General features: G+C 47.1%; 3 protein-coding genes across 5 annotated transcripts in view; 2 read left to right on the top strand and 1 right to left on the bottom strand.

Moving 5' to 3' along the window:
- LOC121587833 (elongation of very long chain fatty acids protein) overlaps positions 1-18,902 on the top strand; it is a 28,840-nt gene extending 9,938 nt beyond the window's left edge. For 2 of the 3 annotated variants that reach the window (XM_041905037.1, XM_041905036.1), the window contains 7 exons: positions 12,627-12,807; positions 15,451-15,558; positions 15,729-15,809; positions 15,907-16,069; positions 17,178-17,314; positions 17,393-17,551; positions 17,640-18,902. In XM_041905037.1, the coding sequence (XP_041760971.1) occupies positions 12,667-12,807; positions 15,451-15,558; positions 15,729-15,809; positions 15,907-16,069; positions 17,178-17,314; positions 17,393-17,551; positions 17,640-17,843 (993 nt within the window). In that variant the 5' untranslated portion in view covers positions 12,627-12,666 and the 3' untranslated portion in view covers positions 17,844-18,902. Of the gene's footprint in view, positions 1-304; positions 1,087-12,626; positions 12,808-15,450; positions 15,559-15,728; positions 15,810-15,906; positions 16,070-17,177; positions 17,315-17,392; positions 17,552-17,639 lie in introns of those variants that run through there. The other variant, XM_041905035.1, reaches the window with a different exon arrangement.
- Positions 18,903-19,726: 824 nt separating this feature from the next.
- Positions 19,727-20,906, top strand: LOC121588100 (ATP synthase subunit O, mitochondrial). The gene is made up of 3 exons (XM_041905688.1): positions 19,727-19,843; positions 20,018-20,464; positions 20,533-20,906. The coding sequence occupies exons 1-3, from the start codon at positions 19,814-19,816 to the stop codon at positions 20,686-20,688; spliced, it is 633 nt and encodes a 210-aa protein (XP_041761622.1). The 5' UTR covers positions 19,727-19,813; the 3' UTR covers positions 20,689-20,906.
- Positions 20,907-21,155: 249 nt separating this feature from the next.
- LOC121588099 (protein SET) lies at positions 21,156-22,977 on the bottom strand. Its single transcript, XM_041905687.1, has 2 exons — positions 22,152-22,977; positions 21,156-22,059 (listed from the first exon to the last, which is right to left on the bottom strand). The coding sequence occupies exons 1-2, from the start codon at positions 22,564-22,566 to the stop codon at positions 21,722-21,724; spliced, it is 753 nt and encodes a 250-aa protein (XP_041761621.1). The 5' UTR covers positions 22,567-22,977; the 3' UTR covers positions 21,156-21,721.
- Positions 22,978-23,368: the final 391 nt, after the last annotated feature.

The following is a 23,368-nucleotide window of genomic DNA, read 5'->3' as shown; positions in this document are numbered from 1 at the left end:
CTGGTGGTAGTACTAATACCTGGTGTAGTAGTAAAGGGGAGGTTTGCCGATTCCACAATGCGTCCAGTGATTCGCTGTGGAAGCGCCTAGTATCCATCTCGGTTCGGTACACACACACACACACACACACACACACACCCTTTTGTACGATCGCGACTCGCTTGTTCGTTGTTGCTGCCGACGCCACGAGCGCCAATCTCACGACGATTGGGTAGTGGGAAAGCAGGCGGAACGCGTCCCGGTGCCGCGCTGTGGAGCGGTCCGATTGCGAGGAGTGGGGTCGATATATAAAACAACGATGTCGCGATCGCCGAAAACTCATTTCGCTCGTACCAGTCGCTTGTGCCTCACGACGGACGCACCGGACCGCAGGGCGAAAAGGTGCTCGGCCTCCAGGATATTGGCGTATGGTCCCATGCAATTGGGCCTTTCTACATGTGTGTGTGTACGGGTGTGCTAGTGAGGGGTCGTGTAACTGAATTAATGTGCATCTGTGTCTATGTGTCTGTGCCCGACGGTGTGTGAGAGCAGTTTTACCATAAGTGGGTGTAGTGGGCAAGCAGGATAACACTGCAAGGACTTCTGTTGAATCCCATCATTTCGTTGCTCCAGTGTAGTTCGCATTTTCGGGCGGCTTTTCATACCACATTACAACCATTCCCATCAAAATCACCGTGCCCACCCCGTGCTAGGGCATCGAGGACGGTTTGCCAGTGCTTTTGTCTGCTGCATCAGCATTACGTGTCGCGAACGCCGCCGGGCTGGTGAATAAACTTAGTGTGGCTAGCGGATTTTAACCAAACTAAGCGGAACAACGGTGTGTGTGTGTCTGTGTGTGTGAAAACTGGATACCTGTGTGTTAATACAGAAAACGGGGCCGATTTGACAGCGTCTGTGTCTCCGACCGGTCAGCATCGTTTGGCGAAGTGTGGCAAGTGTCGGCAGAAAGGGATTTGTTTTTCCCCAAAAAAAATTGGTTTTACTCTTCTTCTTCCTGCACCACCGCCAGTGGCTGCACTTTTTCGCTCGACGCCCGCTCGAGGGAGACTGTGGCGCTCTGTTCAGTGCCAGTAGTTTATTAGAAAGGTAAGTCCCACTTTTCTAGGACCCCACCATATTAGCCTACGCGCTTATGTGTTATAAATGTGAAGTAACTGAGTGAGTGGTATGTTTTGCTTTCTTTTTTTTTGTTTTTTTTTTTGGGAGACATTTTTATTTCGATCTACATTCAAAATATCATTTTTGTACACCTGTTAATATTAGAGGTTATTGTTTTTGAGCACGTTTATTGGGCTAAAAGTCGATTTTTGAATTTAAGTGTCGTCTCCCAAGTTCGTGAATGATCGGTAGTGACCAAAGCGTCCCGGAGCAAACAAAAAAAAATACCGAAGGTATGTTTATTTCACCTAGCTCGAACCGGTTTCACGTCACGGAATGTCCCGCGTTCGGAGACCGGTGGGATGCTTTACCACAGCCCCGGGTCCAACCGACACAACCGCGGTGTTCCGGCAACACGCGGCAAAAACAAACCTCGCCAGCCGATCGTTACGCAGCGATCCCATTCAAACGGCCCGGGTCTTACGGTGCGGTCTTACATAAGCGAAATTCGGTCAAAATCTGACTACCCCCGGACACCGTTCGGGATTGGCACGGCGTCCACTGAGCTCGGTGTAGAGTGCGGCCATCTTTTGGCCTGATACTTTCATCCCAGCAGCGATGATCGTTCACCAGCCTTCACCTCGTCAACCGATACCGTCACGGGTGCGGTTTCTCGCCGAGCCCATCATGCGTCATCGTGCCTTTTTGGTTAATTTATTTTAATTTTCCGAGGCCTAACGTATCTTCGCGGCACGAACCGCGTGGAAATGATACGTCGGCCCGATTGCATCAACGCGGCTCGGTACGGTGAGATTAAAATTCACCAAAAAGCCCCCCGAACGATCGCTGAAATGCCCAATCAGCATCTTTACCCTGCGATGACCGTGAAGGTTCACGGCAAACACTGACACACAGAAAGTGAAAACAAGTGTACAAGTGATCAAGGATTTGTGGATGCGCAAACGCGTGTGGATCTAATTGGTACAATCAACAACACGAGAGTAGCAGCGATCGATCGGGACACGGGTTGCGGGTTGAAGGTCACCGGGAGGAAACGGTACCAAAGGCACGCAGGTGATCGCATTTTTACGACACCCAAACGCAGCAATAAACACGTCGCACACACAATCGCGATGCAATAAGTGATTTGCGCGTGAGTTTGCAGTTTTTTCTTTCGTTCCATTTCTTACCGTCCCGTTCCAGTTCACGTCGGGCGGTGTAAATATTTCACACCGTACCACCCCTCCTGGGAACAACGAGTGCAACTGTGCAGAAAAATGGCTCGCAAGGGGCAAGCAGTGTTAGAAGAAAAAGCCAAAAGGTGAGCCAAAATATATCAACCGATCGATAGCATCGACCAAAGTGGAAAGCAAAGACACATTGGAGCAAACAGTTTTGAACCAGACGAAGCATTTGTCTTTTTTTCACGTCGCGAAGTATGTGTGTGTGTGTTTTTTTTTTTTTGGTCAGAAAGCAGTGTGATGTTTGTTTCGCGATTGTTTTTTTAGTGTGAATTGCTTCTCTACATAGGAGCGAATTGTTAAATATTATTAAAATGTTTTCTTCTGACATTGTTCGGAAGCTATTTTCGTTCACTTCAGCTTAGCTCTAGAAACACCGTTAGCAAAAGGTAATTGGTGTGAATTAATTGCTAACAATCTGTACACATTGTACACATCACACGCAAAACCATTGATACGGCGGCCGCCTGGTGACAGCGCGCCAGCCGGCTCAACCTGTCACTTCCGAGGCTTTTACTGCCACGCGTTCCCGCGTTCTGCCGTTGCCGCAATGCAATCGAAAGCAAACGAACGGATTCATTTCACACCCCCTCTCCGGGCCAAGTGGCGGTACTGGCTAGTGAAAGCACCGGTACCGGTTGACCTGCCCCCAGGGCTCTGGCTTGCCACGTGTCTCCACGGTGTCTAACCCGACATCCGCAACGAGCACCCCATTCACCAGCACCCAGTCTCCGGTTGAGGTGAGATAATCTCATTTATGACCAGCAGAAACTCGAACAGTTTTGGCACACACACGTGCATGCTCGTGCCGTTGGGTCATTGTACGGAATGAATTAAATCTCAACCCTCAACTGCTTACAGCTAAGGGCAGTGCTTGTCTTTGGGTTGTGCTAGGATGAGAATTGGACGAAATTGGGTTAACTGAAACCAAAAAAAATGAAAAATGAAAAGTGAAAATGTACTGCCAAGGTCAGCACTGACGCGCGACCCAACGAAAACCGTCTCCAACCGAGGGGCGGCTGCATCGGCAGCCCAATGTTTGTTTACCGTTTTTTTGTGCATTCGGATACGGTCGAAATAAGTCAGTCCAGAGGGGGTTGGTTCGTTTTGCGCGAGTGATAACAAGTTGCCGGAGATAAATGTAACGTCAAGCTGTGCTTCCTTTTCATCGTCTCTGGCATCAACGGGGGGATATACCGCATTCATGTTAGTTTTTTTTTTCACTTCCTCCCCTAACAAACTCATTATGTGCGGCTTCTAATTCTCATTAGCGACAGTCAAGTGGTCGACTGGCAGCATAAGCAGCCACAGTTCATCGTCACCGGAAAGCACCAGTTGGGCAAAGGTGTCATTTAATAAATGAAGGCAAAAAAGCTCTATTGCCCTTTGTGCGCAACAGCGTTGCTTAATTTGCTCATCACTCTTGAGCGCTCCACGAGTGCGTAATGACGCGTGATTTTGCCACCTTTCGAAAAGCAAACTCCATTTAGTGTGGAACCAAAATGGGACAATTACTTTGTCTGTTTTGTTTGCTTAAAAGCGTTCTAGGATATAACAGTGTGCGAAGAAAACTTTGTTCAACCGTGCCAATCCAAAGTGCTTATTTTCAGCTCCGGGATAAAACGTCACTAGAATGAATGCTACCAAAGGGGCGAGATCCTATTCGAGTGACGTTTCAACTGGTTGATAAATGTGCGATGTGTCTTTTTTGTCAAGAGCATAATGTGCGGCTTTGAAGACGGATTGAGTTCCGTTGATGTCATTCCAGCAATCATGCTTAAAAAGTGACATTACAACGAGAGAGAGAGAGAGAGAGAGAGAGAGAGAGAGAGAGAGGAGAGAGAGAGAGAGAGAGAGAGAGAGAAACCGCCACATTAATCTATTGCCCGGATACAAACGAAAGACTTCAATGCTGGAACTGTGCTGTATCGCGTTGACATGATCAACACTTTACCGAGCAACGCTCTACGCACACAACCGCATCAATGTGTGACTTAAAGCCTTTCGTTCGTATCGTTTGTGTGCAGTTCAATCTTATCCTTCTACTTGCCTTCGCCCAATGTTGGGCGTGTTTATGCGCGTTAACGATCGTTACATCATACCAATCGATACACCGGCGGCGCTGTGTGTTTTGTTTGCCGTTCATTTCCCACTCCCTGGATGCTGCCCAATAAGTCACTCGGCGGGACTTATTAAACGTGGGCACTAGTGGTACCAAGAAAATGTGGTAAAGGAGGAAACAAAAGAGTAAATTACACCTTCGCTGACCTTTTGCACCTGAACATTGGAGCGGACGATCATGCTGTGCACGAGAGTTGATCTATTTTTTGCATGTTTTTTGTTTTTTTTTGTTCAGCTTCGCACCAATTCGGCAACCCGCTGGAAATGGGGCCACCGTTTGGCTGTTTCCTTGCTCGTGTGTGCTTTCTGTGGCGGTGCTGGTTGCTGTTCCGCACCCCAAAGTGGCATGACCTAATCCCGGGACTGGCAGACACACAGAGTGAGAGAGATCAATCGACCGATCGCTTGTGACGATCATTATGAGCCAACGGGTTTGCTGTGCTTTTTTGCTGTATAATCATTCCCCCACTTTACTTCATCTCTCTTTAATTTGCATTCCCACCTTTTGCCCATCTCATTTGCCCAAAGCACCATCCCTTGGCAAAAGACGCAAACCTGACCGTCCCGATGAATAATGCATCTCGCCGATGGTGTGGAGAAGCCAACCGCGATGCCGCCTTTCCTCCTCACACACTCACAACAGCGGACGGTTTTCACTGTCGAGCCGTTTTCGCTTTTGCAGCACTCCGCACCGCAAACACGCATAACAACGGCACATTCAAATATCGTCCCCATCTGGTCCCCATGCGGTGGATCGCGGATGCTGCAACCGGTAGGGTAGGCCTGCGTTGGCCCCATTTTTGCTGGCCCGCCAATTCCAGGCCGGTCTGTTCCATTGTGCTATTACATGATGTAATGGGCATAGGGGGTACTCAGCAGACTCAGCAGACTCAACCACCATGCGACCACTACACTATGTCAGACTGGGCCCCGCATCGACCAGACCGATCGGATACAGTTTTGCAGATTTTGCTGCGATGCTCAAGGTTGTGCCACTGTCCGATATCGCTGCAGACCGCACATAAAGCATAAACATGTCGATACCGTTCCCTGGTGCTCATGCTCGTTGTGTTCGTCTCGCCGTCGCCATGTGCAGCAGACGATCGCCATCTACGTAACGGTTGCGCACGCGGCCCAGGTCGCACAAGCGAGGCCAATGTAAACAACATGCCCATCCACAGCCTGGCCTCGCCGTGCAAAAGGGCCAACCTGCCCGCCCGAAGGTCGTCCACTGGTGTGCACCCTGGACGGTTATCAATTCGCATGCCCGCTTCGATCCAGATCGTAGGTTTGCATCGATGGAGCGAGCTAAATTAAGCAGTAGGAGGGTGGACGGTGGTGGAACCTGCCCGATAGCTGAGGGCAAATAATTGATGCGCAATTTCGGGAGCGCACGTTTTGATCCTTTGGCGCCACCGCGAGCGTGCATGCAAACGATCCGATTAGCCTTGAAGAGCGTTGGTTGCCACCCACGCTGTTTCGTGGAGGAATTTACCGAAAATGCGGCTGTGGACCTCACCGGTGACAGCAGACGGCAGCACGGCTAGGTGATTGTCCTTTGTCGCACATGTCGTCAAAGAGTGGCACCGGTACCGGGGTTGGCTTTTGGGGTTGGTCTGGGAAAGAATTTTAAGTTCTTGGAAAAATGGCATCCTGCTTGTGCTGTAGAGTGCCACGTGTCAGGCACCTGACAATGGCCTTTGTTTTCGATTGATTTATACAAGGTTCGTCATTTAGACTGTAACGCTATTGTACGTAAATGAATTTCGAAAACGGTATAATAGTTTGAAATTAATTCCAACGTTTAGGACGGAAAGCGTGAAAAGCTTTCCGTAAACAACCTTCAACCTGACAAGAAGATTTGAAGCATGGTCAGTGTCCGCTGATTAGCCGCGCTCGTACTGTCGCCGGACCTAAATGCTCCGTTAAACCAAACTCTGCCCCTATCTGTACAGCATACAAAATGCGCCGATTAGAGATTGGAGCGTGAAGAATCGCCCTTGCAGCCAGGGGAAACGGTCCCCCTTTGTTGTTACTTTTAAAAACTAGGCACCGACCAATCAGGCGGCCCTATACCACCGCAGACGCTACGTGCCCGTGAGACTAAAGTGCGTTTCGTTGTTTCTTCAACAACGTTGGGTGCCTTCAAAAACTGGCCCATGTTTGCCTATCATCACCATCGTGAACGATGACCCTCCGTTCGTTTGCCCAAAATCAGCACAAATCTCGGTCATACCGGTAGAACATCGACAGGCATCGCACATGACCGCACAGGACACAGCCCACAATGGATTTCGGAGCTCAAAGTTGTGAAGCACAAACAGTTTCGATCGTTGCTAAATGTTGGCAAGCAGAGCACGCGTGATGCTCTTTCCATGTTCATATCCCGATGGTCGTAGTGTGCGTACTAAAGCTATCATGTAAATCACCGAAAAACCATCGGCCATGAAAAACACTCCCCGCAGGTGGTGTGAATCTTCACACTTTCAATTGAGCATTAGCAATTGCTCCGAAGCGCGTTTTGGGATGCTTTGTGTGTAACCAACGGCTTGAGCAAACGTAAACACTGGCGCTCGGGGTAAACACTCAGCTGATGAATTAATCCACCCAGCTCGATCGCATCAAAGCCGAAGCGTCAGCGAACAAAGAATAGGGGTTAAGAGAGATGCTGCATACTGTTTGCTCACTGTGGGGACGGGGGACACTTTTCTTCTACTGAAACCAATAACCGATGACCATTGCAAATCCATTATGCAACGGTATGTAACTCTATGTGGGACGGGGGGGAAGCAGAATGCAATGGGCAAGAAATACAGTTACCTCCGTTGTGCGTCACTCGGCTGACTCGCTGTGGAGGAATTTTCCTTCGCGTTGTCACCCGCTGTACCACTACCAACCCAGTGTTACGGTGTTAATTACACCTTACATCAATCTTCCCTCCCGGCTGCTGCCAATCCCGTGTGCAGTGGCAAGATCAAGTTTAAGTTCAGAGCCTGGCAAAATGTGTGTTTATCTTCCCAATCGGCACCCATATGGAAGGCTTGCTTATTAAAATGACAAGAAATGAAGAGAGAGAGAGAGAAGAGCAACAGAACCTCCCATCGGCATAAACAAAACGTCACATTCAACGATCTTCGAACGACAGATTGACAGGCGCCTCGGCGCAAAAGCGACCCGTCCGGACCTCCAGGGGTTTGGTGCTTGTTTACTAACGGTAATTGATCGATGCTTGTACCGCGAACCACCCACTTGCCTAGCTTTGCTAGCTAGGTGTTGCTTGCAACCTCAACAGTTAATTCATAACGTCACCAAGTGCATCCAATCGCGATCGCGACTAGACAATCGGTGGAGAGTTCTAGAAGAAGGGGAAAACCCGCTGTACCAGAGCCATTTCTACTTCTACGTCTGTCAACAGTGGCCTTTTCGATAGGCACTGTGGCTAGAATATGGCCTCCAGTGAAGTAGTGGCCTGCAGTACCGATCAGCTGTCTTTTCTCCAGTTCCAGAACCGTCTACCGAGTCAGACGGGGTGTGCCAGCCGGAAACCCTTTCGCCCACTCGAGTGGGTTACGTCTTTTTGCGTCACGAAGCAATATCACTTACGCACTGTTCCATATTCATCACGAGTGGCGGTGGGTTTGAGCTTATTTTTCCACTGGGATTAAAATTAATGAATTACAATCAAAGACACATTCCACTGCTCCTGGACCAGTTCTAACAGTGCGTCGATGTAACCTTTGATGGTAGTAGCAGCAGCGATCAATCGATCGCTGATCGAGCCGGAGCCGTCGCTTTCGCGACATTCCGCATAACTTATCGCGTCGGATGCTCTAATCACTATGTTGTGTGTAATCGGCAGTCTGACTTAATCATTGCCGATAACGTTTTGCATATAAGCCAAGCGAAGGTTGCACAATGGTGTAGAGGAGTTTTGCTGGGGCTATATTTTAATTATGCGGCGATCGTATAGCTTTGTCGTTTTTGGTTTTACCTCAATTTATATGCGATCGTTTCGCAATTTTCAGCTATGAGAGCTAGCTATCAGTGCATCTAGTTTCACCTTTTTATCTCTCCTAATTCCATTTCCATTTGGGGAACTCACCTCCTACGTCACACCGTGTAAACCGATCGTTGCAACTGGCTACAAATTTCGTCTTGCGATCGCACAATTTGCGTTACACATTGATTAAAAGCAAAACAAGTGGAACACTGAGTGGCCCGTTAATTCCCATGTTTAAAACGGGAACGGGCGGCGAACTACCGGGTTGACATTCCTGTGAGAAGGTTCCCTTTCCTGCCACGGCAGGGTGTCGCTCGCTGTTTAATTACCCCTCATTTGTCATTGACCCGCTTTGGCGGAGCACGTCACTGCATCGCCAGTAATCGATCGCAATCGGCCACAACCACCATCCCATTAAACTGCACCATCCGCGCAATTCACGCTGCTCTTCTGCCGCTCTTGCGCTGATGGCGACTCTGACGTCGATTATGACAGTGTGCCAAATTTTCGGCCAAACTCATCCCCCTGCCCGAATGCAATATCGTGGCGCAAAACGGGCCGAAAGGCATGTGCACACGTGCGTGAATTTGCCAACGGATTGCAAACCCGGCATGCCCGGCAAGCGAACATCGCACCGCCCGTGAAGTGGCGCGAAAAACACTGAACCACTGCAACGGAGAAAACCTTCGATCGACCGAACCTCGAAAACAGTATCCGCGCACAATATTGACACGGGGCTTTTTAATAATAACAAGGGGCAGAGATTGCGTTTTCGATCGTGAGTCAGGCAGAACTAACGAATCGTTTCACCGATTTAGTGCGGTTCTAACATCGATCGGGGCCTCATTTTATTGCCCATCATCCTCATCGGCTAAGGTCAACCAAGTTAATGAAACTCTACCTTTCGTCCCGAAAAGGGTTTTGCTAGACGATGGTGTAACATTGCGGGGCGACGGAAGGAGTGCGGTTTTCATATTGGTCGGTTTTGCATGAACAAATCTTATTAAAAGTTTTCGTGTTTCCTTCTGTTGTTGTTGTTGTTGGGGTATGGCAAAGGCTATCTGTCGATCTGTGTGTGGCCGCACGCTGCACTAATCGATCTTTCCGTTTGAACAACCTCTCGCGGTGCGCGGTTACGGAAAATTGCGCTCTAGCGCGTTGCGCAAACGCTTTTCGGTAGGTGGTGGTGGTGGTGCGGAAAGATGGAGCTGAAGGGGTGTGGAATTCTTTGCCATAAGGGAGCGTCCACTGAAAGGGCGCGTCTGGACACGCCACTTTGCCATGAGCGACCTTGGGACTTCCCCGTTCGCTCAAGTGAATATAAATTGCATCATTTTCATAACCATAAAACGGTTCCTACCCGCCCTCCCGGCGGTCAAGTGAGATATGTTTTCATCCGTCACCAGGGTGGCACATTTAGAAGTGGCATTAGTCGGTGTCGGTCGGCGTGTCGTCTCTTTACATGCTAAAGCGCGCACGTTCGCACACACCGCGCCATTACAACTGTTCTCGTACGCCCTGTGACATCGTGTCGATTGGTTGTCTTTTTTTTTTTTTTTTTGCTCGATGGCTAAGCAAATTAATCACCTCAAGTCCTGAAGCGGTTGCGTGATCGGCATCCGCGCACGGTGTGGCCCGGCTACGCATGGCTAACGGGCAGCACATCCCGAAGTGTCGAAGCGCCACCCGCTAACGGTGCCGCACAGTGACGAAAGATTCTACCCGCCCCGGCAATAGCGGCACAAGCGACGAACCCCTCCGGGCGTGCTGACCTTCTTTTACATTGTGCGAACTCATCCACCTGCCGTCGGTCGCATCCGATGGCAACAGCTAAAGACATTCATTTGCAATGAATCTACAGCGTCTCCTCCAACCGCCACCAGCACCGGCTGGACATCCTCCATTACGACGCGTGGGTATGGGGTCAGCACAAGATTAGAAGCCGAATAAAACAAACCGACCGACCGACCGTTTCGTGAAGGCTGACGGGGTGTACAGTAAAAAGCTGCAGCAACAACAACAAAAAGTGCATCTACACTAATACGGCCACCATTACGGTGACCACTCTCATTAGATGGGCGGTTGGCACAGCGCAAACGGTGCCAACCGACTCTAAAGTTCACCAACCCCACACAGCTGGGTGCTGGTGTTGGCTGGTGACCTGCGGGCTGATGCGCTGGGCCCGGCCAGGCTAGCTAGGTCGAGCTAATAAAATGTTCGCTCAATGCTCTGACCTTTGCATCGTTTACCGGCTGGCTTTTAGTTTTGCGATCGAAGTAGTACTCTTGATGCCGCGGGGTGAGCTGGGTGTGACGAAACATTGCTCGGGTGGGTTGCGATGTGCCGGGCGCGTACGGTGTTGATGATGTAGGACACCCTGGTGGCCGTAATCCGTGCCGTTTCATTAGCACAAGCATTCCGATACCCATCGGTGCATTATTTTATTCTATTTTATTGACACTGGGCGAGAGAAAGGGATAGAGCATTTTGTTGTTTTGTAAACAGCTGTGGAAGCTTTTCTGCTGAAAGTTTACTCTGTGTAGGGAGCTCGAAACGATCCATTTTTCAACGCATCTCGCATTCGCTAAATTTATATTTGATTTGGCCTATGTTTTTTTGTTTACAGAAAAAAAGGTTTTGTTATCAGATTGCAGTGTGTTTCTCTTGATAAAATGGATATTAGCATTTCTAAAGTTGAAGGTCGTTCATATACTCACAATGCAGATTTAATCTCTCGTGTGAATTTGTGATGATTTTTTTTGTCCTCTATTGCGGTCTATATGATTCTTTAATGTATTCCATTATTTAGATTATCATCTTAACCTTTGTAATGCAATCGCCATACATCATAATGGTGGAATACGCTTTCAAGCGCTTTTCAACCATCGAAATCATCGATTTATCACCTCACTGTTTATAATTAACTTAAAAAGATACAAAACACCATCCCACATTGCTTCACTTACCTTCAACTCACACGCACACACTCAGTGACAGTGGAAAAGTTTGTCTCCCACAGCCAGCCAAACGAAACCCCAACCCATCCTTTCACGCAACTCGCGACAGTTGGCGTTACTGTTATGTTGACGATTTGCTATCCGCAGCTCGGGAAGGACACCCAGTTTGCGAATGCAAAGCATTCTACACCCCTAGGAGACCCGGAATAAATATTCATTCTGTTTTTCTTCCTGGGTACGACCGGTCCAAGCAAAACCGGGTCGATGCCAATTCCGCACAACTCGATCTACCGAACGCCGCACCGAAAGCTGATCTTGATTCGCGCATCCAATACTGTGGCGGCCATGGGGAAACAAAAAGACAAAACCAGTTGCGTCCAGGAACTGTGGTTTTATTGGTAGTGCGAAATTTTAAAACCCATCGTGTAAGCCAAAGCTCAAGCTCAAGATCTGCATCACATCAGGTGTGTGCGAGCGTATTCAAGCAAGTTTAACCACCAACCACGCACACAGCTGTTCCAAACTGATAGTTGTCGGCGGAAGTCGGACTTCTTGGTGCCGTTTATGGTCCGAAGTTGTATCATACTATTTATTGCCACGATGGAAGCGATTCTGAAGGATCTGATTTAACGTTCACATGGCCCCAATGGCATCGTAAAATCTCCGTTTCGTGAATCTACGTTGAGTGGCGAAGATCCGAAGACATTCAAAACAAACACCGCACAGAACCTTCTCGATCCGTGTGCCATTAATTGATTTGTTTACCGCAAAACGCTCAAAGACCGAAACTACTTTCCCTGTCTGTTTGCTTTGTGGTCTCGCATTCGTAGCGAAGCGAACAATTATCAAACAGTGCAAAGGTTGCACACCGGCCTAAATTCCGCCACAATCCTCGCGGTGAGTGTTTGCAGTTGTAGAAGAAATGTCCAGCTCGCTTCACGGTTGACACCGACATGCCGGAAGTCTGTTGCGCCTGTCTGTTACCGGCCCGGGCGATACGATTACGCGCGTACCGTTTTTGACGTCAGAGCTGCGAGCCAGGACCGAGACCGGGCGGTGTTTACACAAAGTGAGAGTTAGGGAGTGGGCCGCCGAGACAACAAATACTTTCTCACCCTAATCGACTGTTCTAGAACCTTTTCCTTTCACTTGTACTCTTGACTTATGTTGGTTTTTTTTTTCTTTGTGTTTGCATTTCTTTCATTCCAGTAATACGGCGGAAGCTAGCAGTTAAAGCCACCGAAACACGATGGAGCTTATCACAAATGTACACCAGGGCTGGCGGTACCTGATGGACGAGCTGTCCGATCCGCGGACGCGCGACTGGCCCCTGATGAGCTCACCCTTTCCCACCATCGGTATCAGTCTGTGCTATGCTTATTGCGTTAAGGTAAGCGCTGTGGAGGGAATGATTTGTGGAATTTCGTAACGAGCTAGGATGGGTACGGCGTTACCGTTGACATTGCAGGGTGGAATCTGCGGAATCTGGGGAATACGTGGTGCAGTGATACTTGAAGCTTGCAAAGAGGGGGGCAGGTAAAAAGGCAGAAATATTGTTTTTTTTATATTGCTGATAATATTTTGCTTTTACACAACTGTCCGTCACGTAGACTTCTTAATTATTGGAGATTCCTTTTCTGCTTTTCTGCTTCTTGTACATAGAGACATTGATGCTATATTGGCATCATTCCTCTCGTAACTTCAGCCATGTATAAGGAGAAGCTTAATTAACAGCCAATATTTTTCAAGCTGGTATTACAGCATAGCAATTCTACGATCTAACAACATGTTTGTCAAGGAATTAAAATCCTTGCATCTCGTCGACTGGAGTAACTATCATATCATCGAGAAATCAACCAAGTCATTATAATCTAAGCCTATTGCAAGTATAGACGTCGATCCATAAACGTTGTTACCCCAAATAATAACCAAAACGAGTAGAATCACTTTGCGGGAGCTCTTCTTGCTTTATAAGAAAATTAATATGAATGAAAAGATCACGATCATTAAATTGCTCAATATTAAACAATTGAAGCATAACATTCTGAAAAATCCTATTACAATATTATCACATAAAATATTCACTAAACAAAGTGTTTGTTGTCGTTTAGTCCAATGGAATTGATTTCAATAATAAAGTTTAAAATTCAATTGCATGCTTCCAGTATGATCTACTTGAATGTCATTGCAAAAGGAAACCATCACAGTCTTGTAAGAACTATATATGTAGAACGCTACGGACACTATCACCAATCCAAAGGTTATGATTGTATTCCATTCCTCCCATGCAAACCCCCACAAACCTTTCGGGTGGAATGTCCGCAGCGCAAAAAAAAACATCCTTCAGACACTGCAGGATGTACCGGGTTTGTTTGCACTTACTTTTGCAGCAAACCACAAAACAACCAGGGCTACGGATCAACACAGAGTGTAGTGGGAAAGGTTTGGCGCGATCGGGAACCCTACTCCCTTCACCGATAACACAACCGTAGCCTGGCCTTGCACAACAGCTACAAAAATACCATTGCAAGTGAATGTTTCCTTCGAGAAACATCAACATACGCGGATTGGTCGCTCGCTGGTTGTTTTTGTGTATGTTTGTGTTCGTACGATTCATTGCACCACTTCATCCGAGATGAGTTTATCACATTGACCTTCGATGGACGGTTTTATGGTTACCGGTATCGTTTTCGGTACGACATTGAACTCACATCCCTCGGCATGTGTGTGTGTGGTGTAAATTGAATCGTGACAAAATTTTGTGCGCTATCCATCACTCCCCGCTTCTGCTGCACGCTAACCATTTGCTCAGAGATGGAAAACTGCAGCCCAGTGCAAGTTCACTGTCAGTCCGTTCCACGGCCAGTGCACACAGTGTTGCCCAGCCGACCGGTGGGAGTGCATTGGAGCACAAGAAAGCAAAAGATAATTTTATCTTTTCACACCTCACTAAGATCTTGAACCGTGCGGATATGGACAAAGCATTCCGTCTTCGTGTATGGTTCGCCGGCTTCCACCTGGCTTGTGTAACGGTAGAAACGAATTAATTTTCATTCCAATGCGATTACGTCGGTCCGGACGTCATCTGGTTGCAATAAATGGTAAAACTGAACTGAAAATACACAGAAGGTAAGTAAATGTTTTAATTTTCCCTCTAATTAACCCAGAAAGTCAGGTTTGCAATGTACACGCGTTGCAATAGGTATTATGATACATGTATTAAGGGTGCAAAAATGCGGAAAATAGTGATCTAGCAATGAAAAACACGGAATTATGGCCTAGCATTTCTATCCAGCGTGTGTAAACCGTTACAACTGTATTTTTTTGCGTAGATGATAGATCCATTTTAAGTGAATTTAGTTTTTGCTTGAATTGAATTTTTAATCCTGAAAACATGAATCAAGCTAAGGTAACTTGCAAAAAAACTTCACAAAACCGAGAAAATAAGTAAAACCTCAAGGAACGAGTGATAAATGCGTAAGAGAACAAAACGAAAAATGAAAAGGGAACTAAAGCAATAAAAAAGCACATTAGTAAATCTAATTTGAAGCAAAAAAATACAACAGACATCAAAAACCACATTTTTTTTTAATTTTGCTCCATTTTCTCGCTTTCGTGCCGACATTCATTCCACATAATTCCTTTTGCATGACTTTGCCCCGTTTGTAAGCTTGATATATTGATCTTTACTTATAAATCAAAGAAATGCTTCCGATCCCCACGTCCTTGAACCACACCACCGTTCGTCACATTTCCACCTGATTGATCTTAAGCCTCCACAACACAAAGCATTCCAACGTTCGAATGCATATGACTTGCATTGCCGAGCCGTTCACCTGCAGCAGGGTTCGCTAACCTCGCCATAGTGGGGAATCCCCGATGGGATCGTCTTCTAGAACCTTGTCTTAATTGCCTATGGCGAGAAACAGATCTCCAACAGCAGATTGCGTTTGCCAGTCAATTCTCCAGCTTGCTTCTCAATGTTCCCGGCTTGCCTAACGATTAGCGTCTCTGTCTCTCTATCGTCCCTCAGGTCTTAGGTCCCCGGCTAATGGAAAACAGGAAACCCTTCGAGCTGCGCAAGGTGCTGATCGTGTACAACTTCCTGCAAGTGCTCTTCAGTACGTGGCTGTTCTACGAGGTAAGGAGCCCCAAAACAATGGTTTCCAATAAGGTTGCCCTGTTCCGTTGACCCCACCGGCAACGAGGCAACGCTTTGTGTGCCTTTCACTTTTTGTTTACAACCATATGTGCGGTCCCCTATATCGCCAACATAATTCACCCATCCTTGATTCGTGCCATTTCCCGCAGGCATGCGTTTCCGGCTGGCTCGCCGGGTACAGTCTGCGCTGTCAACCGGTTGACTACTCCCGCTCACCGATGGCCCTGAGGGTAAGAGAAACTTGTTGTTCCGTGTCCTTTGCCTACCCACAGATCACTTATTTTCCTCGGTTTTTATTCCCCCCCCCCCCCCTCCTTCTGTTTCTAGATGGCGTCCGGTTGCTGGTGGTACTACTTCTCCAAGTTTACCGAGTTCTTCGATACGATTTTCTTCGTGATGCGCAAACGGTACGATCAGGTGTCGACCCTGCACGTCATCCATCACGGCATCATGCCGGCGTCGGTCTGGTGGGGAGTTAAGTTTACGCCAGGTTAGTACAACATAAATTCAGTTTCAGTTTTGCATGCTGACGCGCTTGCCCAACATCGACCTCCCGAAAATACGCACAGAAATACCCTGATGTCTGTTGCAAACACGCGCAGCACACCAGTGCGTTGGCAATGAGTTTTCTTTTTCACGCTTGCTGAGACGTATTGATTAACTGGCACCAGTCACCGGCTCACAGGTGTTTGCCACAGCCCACCGTTACACAACCGAGAAGCAGGCTGAAGAAATGATATTTCTTTCTTTTTTTTTTTTAGCAAAGCAAACCATCAACACAATGGGAGGGATGGAAATAGACCTCCCAGGCCCCTTTTTGGTAGCTGTACAAATACAAATTTATCATGACAATGTCATGTTTCGTTGGCACCTAACGAGCATAGGTCACACAGAGCCATACGCCTTCCATTCCATTACGGCACAAGATTGAATGTGTCACCGAAGAAGCGCCCAACAGCGGCGGCAGCGTTTCCACTTCAGCTACCGTACTTGGGACTTTTTGTGACTAATGGTAGTCAGGGCAAAGTTTTCGCTTCTTTTTTATCTCTCTCTTAAACGTTTTCGCTTCCCACTGAGTGTCAACTAACGAAATGAATGAAATGAAACCATCATCATCACTGCGATGCGTAAGGCTCTTTCCTGTCAGTGGGTCAATGTTTGACTCGCTTGCTAATTGAATTACTATTCCGCTTGAACAACCAGCCATGTGCAACATCATGCTGACTCTGAGGAGGAACTTTAGAAGACAACAAAAAAATGGAGGGAAAAAATGCTAAATGTGTGCAATCAATTTTCACACCAGTTTTGGAAAAGAAATCCCAGATTTGTCTTAATGGTAGTTGAGTAGGTGTTTGAGGGTTGTTTTTGGAGGACTGTTGAGACTCCATTGACTCGGTATCATCAGAATCCTACAAGTGATCGTAATATTTAGTTGTTTTTTTCTATATACATAACACAATACAAAATATACCATAATTGTTAAATACCAAAACATCGATCTACCTACGTCTCGCCCAACGACTAAACAATTAACGATTTTTTCTGGTGAAACCACTTACATTCCACTTACTCGCCCTTCCATCCATCTCTTGTTCCAGGTGGACACAGTTCTTTCTTCGGTCTGCTAAACACCTTCGTGCACATCATCATGTACACCTACTACATGTTGGCCGCGATGGGACCGAAAGTACAGAAGTACCTCTGGTGGAAGAAATACCTGACCGTGCTGCAGATGGTAAGTGCTAGTGATAGAAATCCTTCATTAAACAACAGCAAAATCACGCCAATACTTCGCTCTTCGTTCGCTACCCAGGTTCAGTTCATCTTGGTGATGGGACACGCTTTCCAGCTGCTGATCTGGAACGAGTGCAACTATCCGATCGCGTTCGCTTACTTCATCGGTGCCCACGCCGTCATGTTCTACTTCCTGTTCTCGAACTTCTACAAGCAGGCGTACACCGTGCGAAAACAGGTGAGTGGTCGTTAATTTCCGGCTTTCCGCAACCATTGAATGTCACTCACCGTGCGTCACTTGATCTTGATCTTCCATTTCCACCCAGGCAAAGAAGGAAAAGGCTGAACAGATGGCACTCACCAACGGTAACCTTGAGTCGGTGCCGAACAAGAACATCTCGAATGGACACGCGGTCCCGCACACCGCAAGCAACGGCAAGCCGGACTTTTATCAGACCCTCGACAAAACGATGGAGGACAGCTACTCGACCACGCGGCACCGTGCGTTCGTCGGGTTCGGTAGTAATTAGATGCACACGACGGGAACGACGGTGCTAAGCGTAGAAACAAAAACGAATGGAAGAAACAAAAGAAGACCGGTGCCTTTTTACTGTGATCGGTTATGAGCGCTCCAGCATCCACATGGCATCGCTGCTCTGCGCACGCATGGAAGATGTCCGCAAAAACAGGAGCCATGATACCCCTGCATCCCGCTAAAACCCTCCTTCCTTCCTTCGCCAGTTAAATCCCCCTCCTGGAGCTTAACGCTGATTGCTTCCCGCACGCTGCCAGTGATGATTGTCTTATTTTGAAGAGAGATGGGTTATGAAATAGATTCAACATGCTTTATTTTTCAACCCGATCAACCACTAGCCCTCCCCTCCCCTCCACTCTCTCCACTCAAACCACCCCATTTTTGGACGGATGTTTCTACACTTTTACTCGGGTCAGCGGATTGGTGTGAACATTTTCACAATTCCACCGTTTGACCGTGTGGAGCTAGCAGGAAAACGGAAACCGTTAGGATATTAGCTCAACGTCGGTAGGTCGATAGGTGATAAGCGCAAGAGCGTAGTGTAGCGATAAATAGCGTTGTAAGTCAATTAGACGATATCACACCAGCATCGTTTCGGTGGATGTTCAAAGATTTCTTGTACTGTACGATAAGGACACATCTATTGAGGCTCGTTCACTCTCATGCACATGCCGCAGCAGGTTCCACCACCTCGGTAGCGGTGGATGGTCTAAAATACACGCAACTAGGCTCTTTTCTTCTACTTTTTATAGCCTAATATCTCTATCTCTCGTAATCTTTGCCTTAGTCTACTGTAAATTATTAAGTGATTGCAAACACTACAGGATCGTGCTTAATCGAATTTGTTGCCAGAGGTACGGTGAAATGAAGCGGATGGTCTCGATAGCCGAAACAGACATCATTTCTTTCCTTAGTATGTAACAAATCGTTAAGTAATCAGCGATAATTGAAGCGCAATGCGATTCGTTATGCTCTTGCAAAACTGGTATTGGTAAAATCGACAAAAAACTGGTACTGTACAATATTGATAATAAAAAAAAGTCATAAAATTCAACCCCTTGTTTTTACTGTACTTGCTGTTAATTAGTCTTTAATGTGTGATCGTTTGAAGAATATTTGATCGATGTTGGAGGTAATTTGAACCACCTTGCAACATACCTAATTGATATTTCGAAATTGGCTTCATAATTGGAGCAGGAGATGGTAATGCATTAATGAACCATACTCATGAAACTTTATGTGTACATTTGGAATTTTAACCTGGTATGCACTCGTGGTTTCACTTGTACTTCTTCTACTTATATGGCAAAACACCTGTATTTGGTCAAGGCCTATCTTAGCGACTAATGGGGATTAGTTTACCCATAGAAGAATAGTCAGTCCCCTTCATATAAGAGGCACGGTTCATATGGGGCTTTACTACTACATGGAATATTTTAGAATTTCGACATAACACGGCCTGACTCCAACATTGCCAAATGGCTCAAGTAGAGGACTTTCAGAATAATAAATATAAATATTATACCGAAAACTGTTTTAAACAACACGAACTATTTTCTTTCTTTAATTTAAATTTGGCCACGTGGTAACTGTTCGTTATGGCGCGCAAAAGCGCACATAGTTCTTTCGTTAAATTACTTTCGTCCAAGACGAAAGTGGTTAAGAAATTGTATCTAGTTGTTAATCCGTTTGCGATTTAAATAAACACACAAAGCACTCTTAAATAAATAGTTCGTATTTTCTTACACGATTCAGAGCTCAAATAAAGCAGCAGTGAAATAAAATTTGTGAAAAAGCTTGAATTTTATTCCTCAAAGCACACCGTGCTTCGTTTTCTTCTGTCAAGCGACACATCCAGCTGTCACTATGACACTTGGCCATTGACCAACCTGTTTTCTGTGCAATTTGACAAAAACAATCTATCGTCGTGAAATTGTCTTATCCATCCGCATCGGCACAGGAAAAATGGCAGCATCCGGAAAATTCACTATTTTGGTAAGTACTTTCGCATGTCTAAAACCAGCGAAAACTCCACATCTTTCACGGCAGGAAGCGCGTCCCATCGCTTCCTACCCGCTGCACACACTCCATTCTTGCGGATCCAGTGTGTTGGTTATGTGATGGCCAAACAGGGTTATGTAATTTTAATTCCGGCAAAAACATTTACAGGCTCGTCAACTGAGCACCAGCTCGGCAGCCGCTCAGCTGGTCAAGCCACCGGTGCAGGTCTTCGGACTGGAAGGCCGCTATGCCTGTGCGCTCTATTCCGCTGCCTCCAAGACCAAGGCTCTCGATGCGGTCGAGAAGGATCTGAAGGGGCTGCAGAGCCAGATGCGCTCGGATCCGAAGATGCGCGATCTGCTGCGTGACCCGACGACGAAGCGCAACGTAAAGGCCGCCGCACTGAAGGATGTGGCCGCTAAGGTGAAGTTCAACGCTGCCACCGGCAATCTGCTCACCCTGCTGGCAGAGAACGGTCGCCTCGGCCGCCTGGACGGTATCATCAACGCGTACAGCCTGATCATGGCTGCCGAGCGGGGTGAGGTAGTGTGTGAGGTGAAGACTGCCAAACCGCTGGATGATGGCCAGCGCAAGCAGCTGGAAAATGCTCTTAAGGTAAGCGCAAGCTGTTCCTCAGATGTTTAAATCCATTCACAATATTTTTTTTTTGTTACATTTTTTAGGCATTCCTGAAGCCGAACCAAACGATCCAGCTGACGGCTAAGGTTGACCCGGCACTTATTGGCGGCATGGTTGTTTCGATCGGTGATAAGTACGTCGACATGAGCGTTGCCAGCAAAATCAAGAAGTACACCGACGTCATTACGGCGCCCGTCTAAAATGTAAGCAAAATCATCTACAAACACACCGGCCCCAGTACGGGTAGTACGGGCTCTACAATGTGGGTGTGCCGGGAGACGTGGTGCGTGGTTGCGTCCTAGCTGACGGTTAGTGTTTTGCAATGTGCTATAGCCGCGGGTCGTTGCGAATACTGGCCATATAGAATGTATGATGTTCAGTACAGCCGAAACAAAATAAAAATGTTCTCCTTGAAGGATTCGAAGCTTAAACGACGTTTCTCTGGAATACATTCGAAGATAAATTAAATGGCTTTTAATCCAAAGCCTGAGGACGATCCACTACCATCGTGAATTGTACAATGTGCTATGTGAGGTCCTGATAAGTTACCAAGTGAGTAAAAGATAACTTACGGCTTTTCAGCCGATCATTCGGGCTTTCGGCGGGGCCACACAAACGTCCGGGGTTCGATAACAATGTATAACAAATGGCAAGTGAAAAAACTAGCTGATTTTTTTAATCCACCAAAGACAGTATATTTAGCACTTTAATAGGGAATTTACTACGAGAAAAATCCCTCCCAATTACAGATAATTCTCTTGATTTCGTCGTGTTTTGTGGCCCGATCCATGTTCGAGATATGCCATGCTGTTCCTACCGACCCAATCCCACTACTAAGTGCCTAAGGACCAGAGATGACGACCTCAAACATGGAAACGAATGGAACGTCTGCGTTATACTGACCATAGTGTGTGTGTGTGTTCACCTTGCTCGGTGTCCGTTTTGTAATACTAGGTATAAATAATGGTTACGATTAGGGATTATTGGAATTCAGCTGCGAAGAGCGGGCTACCATCGGCCACATCCCGCTATTGTGACAAAACCCTGTTTACGTTTGGTGCAATCTACACCGTCACATAAATAAAATGCATTGATTTGGTACCGGTACACAATAATTTGCAGTTACTTTTTGAAGGATCGGCATTTGCTTGACTCGTTAGGTAAGATTTTCGGCCTTTGTGAACCGTCTGGTGGCTTTCCTAATGCTCATTTCCCATCGTCAGCTCGTAATGCCTAGGATGCCTTTTCCTCCTCATCCTCTACCTCGTCTACCTCCTCCTCATCACCCTCCTCACCAAACTCTTCCCCACCATCGCCATCTTCGTCATCCTCCGGTTCGACCTCGATGTCCGGTACCAGATAGTATTGCAACGGGTTCGGCCACAGATCGTCCTTGATCAGCTCGGCAATGTCGTCATTGATGGGATCATTATTATCCGTGAACCAGTCGAAGAAGGTTCGGTTCTCCAGGCCGCGCTTCCGACGATTGTTGGCCACCTTCTTTGGCAGCACCTTCGTGAGATCGTGATCCGGCTTCCATTTGATCGGTGTGCTAGTCGAGGATGGACTTTCTAACAAGACAAAGCAAATAAAAAAGTACCCGGCTTTAGTAAATTTGTACAGTTTTGGTTTCTTCTCCTTTTTCGATTGACCCATCGCTTACCTCCATTCGAGCCGAGCTTAAACTCTTTAGTTAGCACGGTGTTCTCGAAAAATGGATTTTCCTCAAAGTGGAACAGAATCCGATATCCGCTCTTGATGTCCTCAAACTCTTCCACCTCGAGCTTCTCGAGAAACTGAAGGCAGTCCTCTTCCTCCTCCTCAAGGATGCCCGATATTTGTGGATGGTTCATAATCGCAGTCATCCAAAAGGAAGGAATGCGCTTGATAAACTCGTTCCGCTTCCGGTAGTACGGCTTCCGCAGCTCGTTGTACTTCTGCTCCACCTTCAGTATCTCCTCACTCGCCTGCTCGTTCAGCGCATCGATCTCGTTCTGGCAGGTATCGACCGCTTCCAGCGCCTCCGGTTCCTCCTCGAGCGCGTCCGATTTCTTTGCCTTCTTAGCCGTGGAAGCCATGGTGGGAAGTTGGATTACACTCTATTGCTGGGTTCCGATTTTCTTAGCTCTTCAGCCCACAAGCTCTTGGGCAAAACAAATCGCGCGAAGCACTTTACCGCGCGCTCACACAAACACAACACAACCACACACACACACACTAGCGCGCGTAGCCAGCCTCACCGGCGTTTGGTGAACGCAGCAAGGGTACCTGCGCTGGTTGGGCTGTACGGAAAGCGATGGCAATTGTTTTCCCGATTGCACCTAATCTACCACTGTACTTTGATAAATTATATTCCGCACGACAAACGCGGCAATCAGAAATGGTTGGAAAAAACTTGTATTGCTTGTGGCCTTTTAACAATTGTGCTTTTTCACGATATGACGTCCGATGCGCAACTTCGGCTTGCAAAAAAAAACCGGTACAAATCCCGTACAACATGGCGAGGGTTTTTGACGTAAACAAATCGCTGCATCTCGCTCGCTTTCTCTACCCGTTCTTTGCTCGCCTACAGTGCTCGTTTCGAGGTGAGCTTTTGAGCCCTGCTCTCCCACTTCACTTCAAGCGCTTTGCTTCCATCTTTTTCCATATGCCTTTCGTTGGTGACAATTTACGCGCATCATTTTACCTCAGCAGAACTTTCCTTCCTGTCATAGTAAAAAGTGCATAGTTAACCACCATATGAGCAAGTTGGCTTTTATTTGCTCTCCGTTTGAACTGTAACAGGAACATGTACGGGGAAGTGAGACGGCGGTGCGAAGATGCTTACGCGGCACACACATGGAATGAATGAGCCCTGGGGAACAATGAGGGGGGTGAGGA

Source organism: Anopheles merus, chromosome 2R (genome assembly GCF_017562075.2).
Source record: "Anopheles merus strain MAF chromosome 2R, AmerM5.1, whole genome shotgun sequence".
NCBI lineage: Eukaryota > Metazoa > Arthropoda > Insecta > Diptera > Culicidae > Anopheles > Anopheles merus.
The sequence above is the reverse complement of the archived record's forward strand: the minus strand, read 5'-3'. Positions and strand labels throughout refer to the sequence as shown.

Excerpts from the sequence above, each read along its gene's own strand:
- LOC121588100 (XM_041905688.1), top strand. The coding sequence starts at position 19,814 with ATGGCAGCATCCGGAAAATTCACTATTTTG. Across the intron at positions 19,844-20,017 it reads CCGGAAAATTCACTATTTTG|GCTCGTCAACTGAGCACCAG; the intron begins GTAAGTACTTTC and ends AAACATTTACAG. Across the intron at positions 20,465-20,532 it reads AGCTGGAAAATGCTCTTAAG|GCATTCCTGAAGCCGAACCA; the intron begins GTAAGCGCAAGC and ends TACATTTTTTAG.
- LOC121588099 (XM_041905687.1), bottom strand. The coding sequence starts at position 22,566 with ATGGCTTCCACGGCTAAGAAGGCAAAGAAATCGGACGCGCTCGAGGAG. Across the intron at positions 22,060-22,151 it reads TAAGCTCGGCTCGAATGGAG|AAAGTCCATCCTCGACTAGC; the intron begins GTAAGCGATGGG and ends TTGTCTTGTTAG.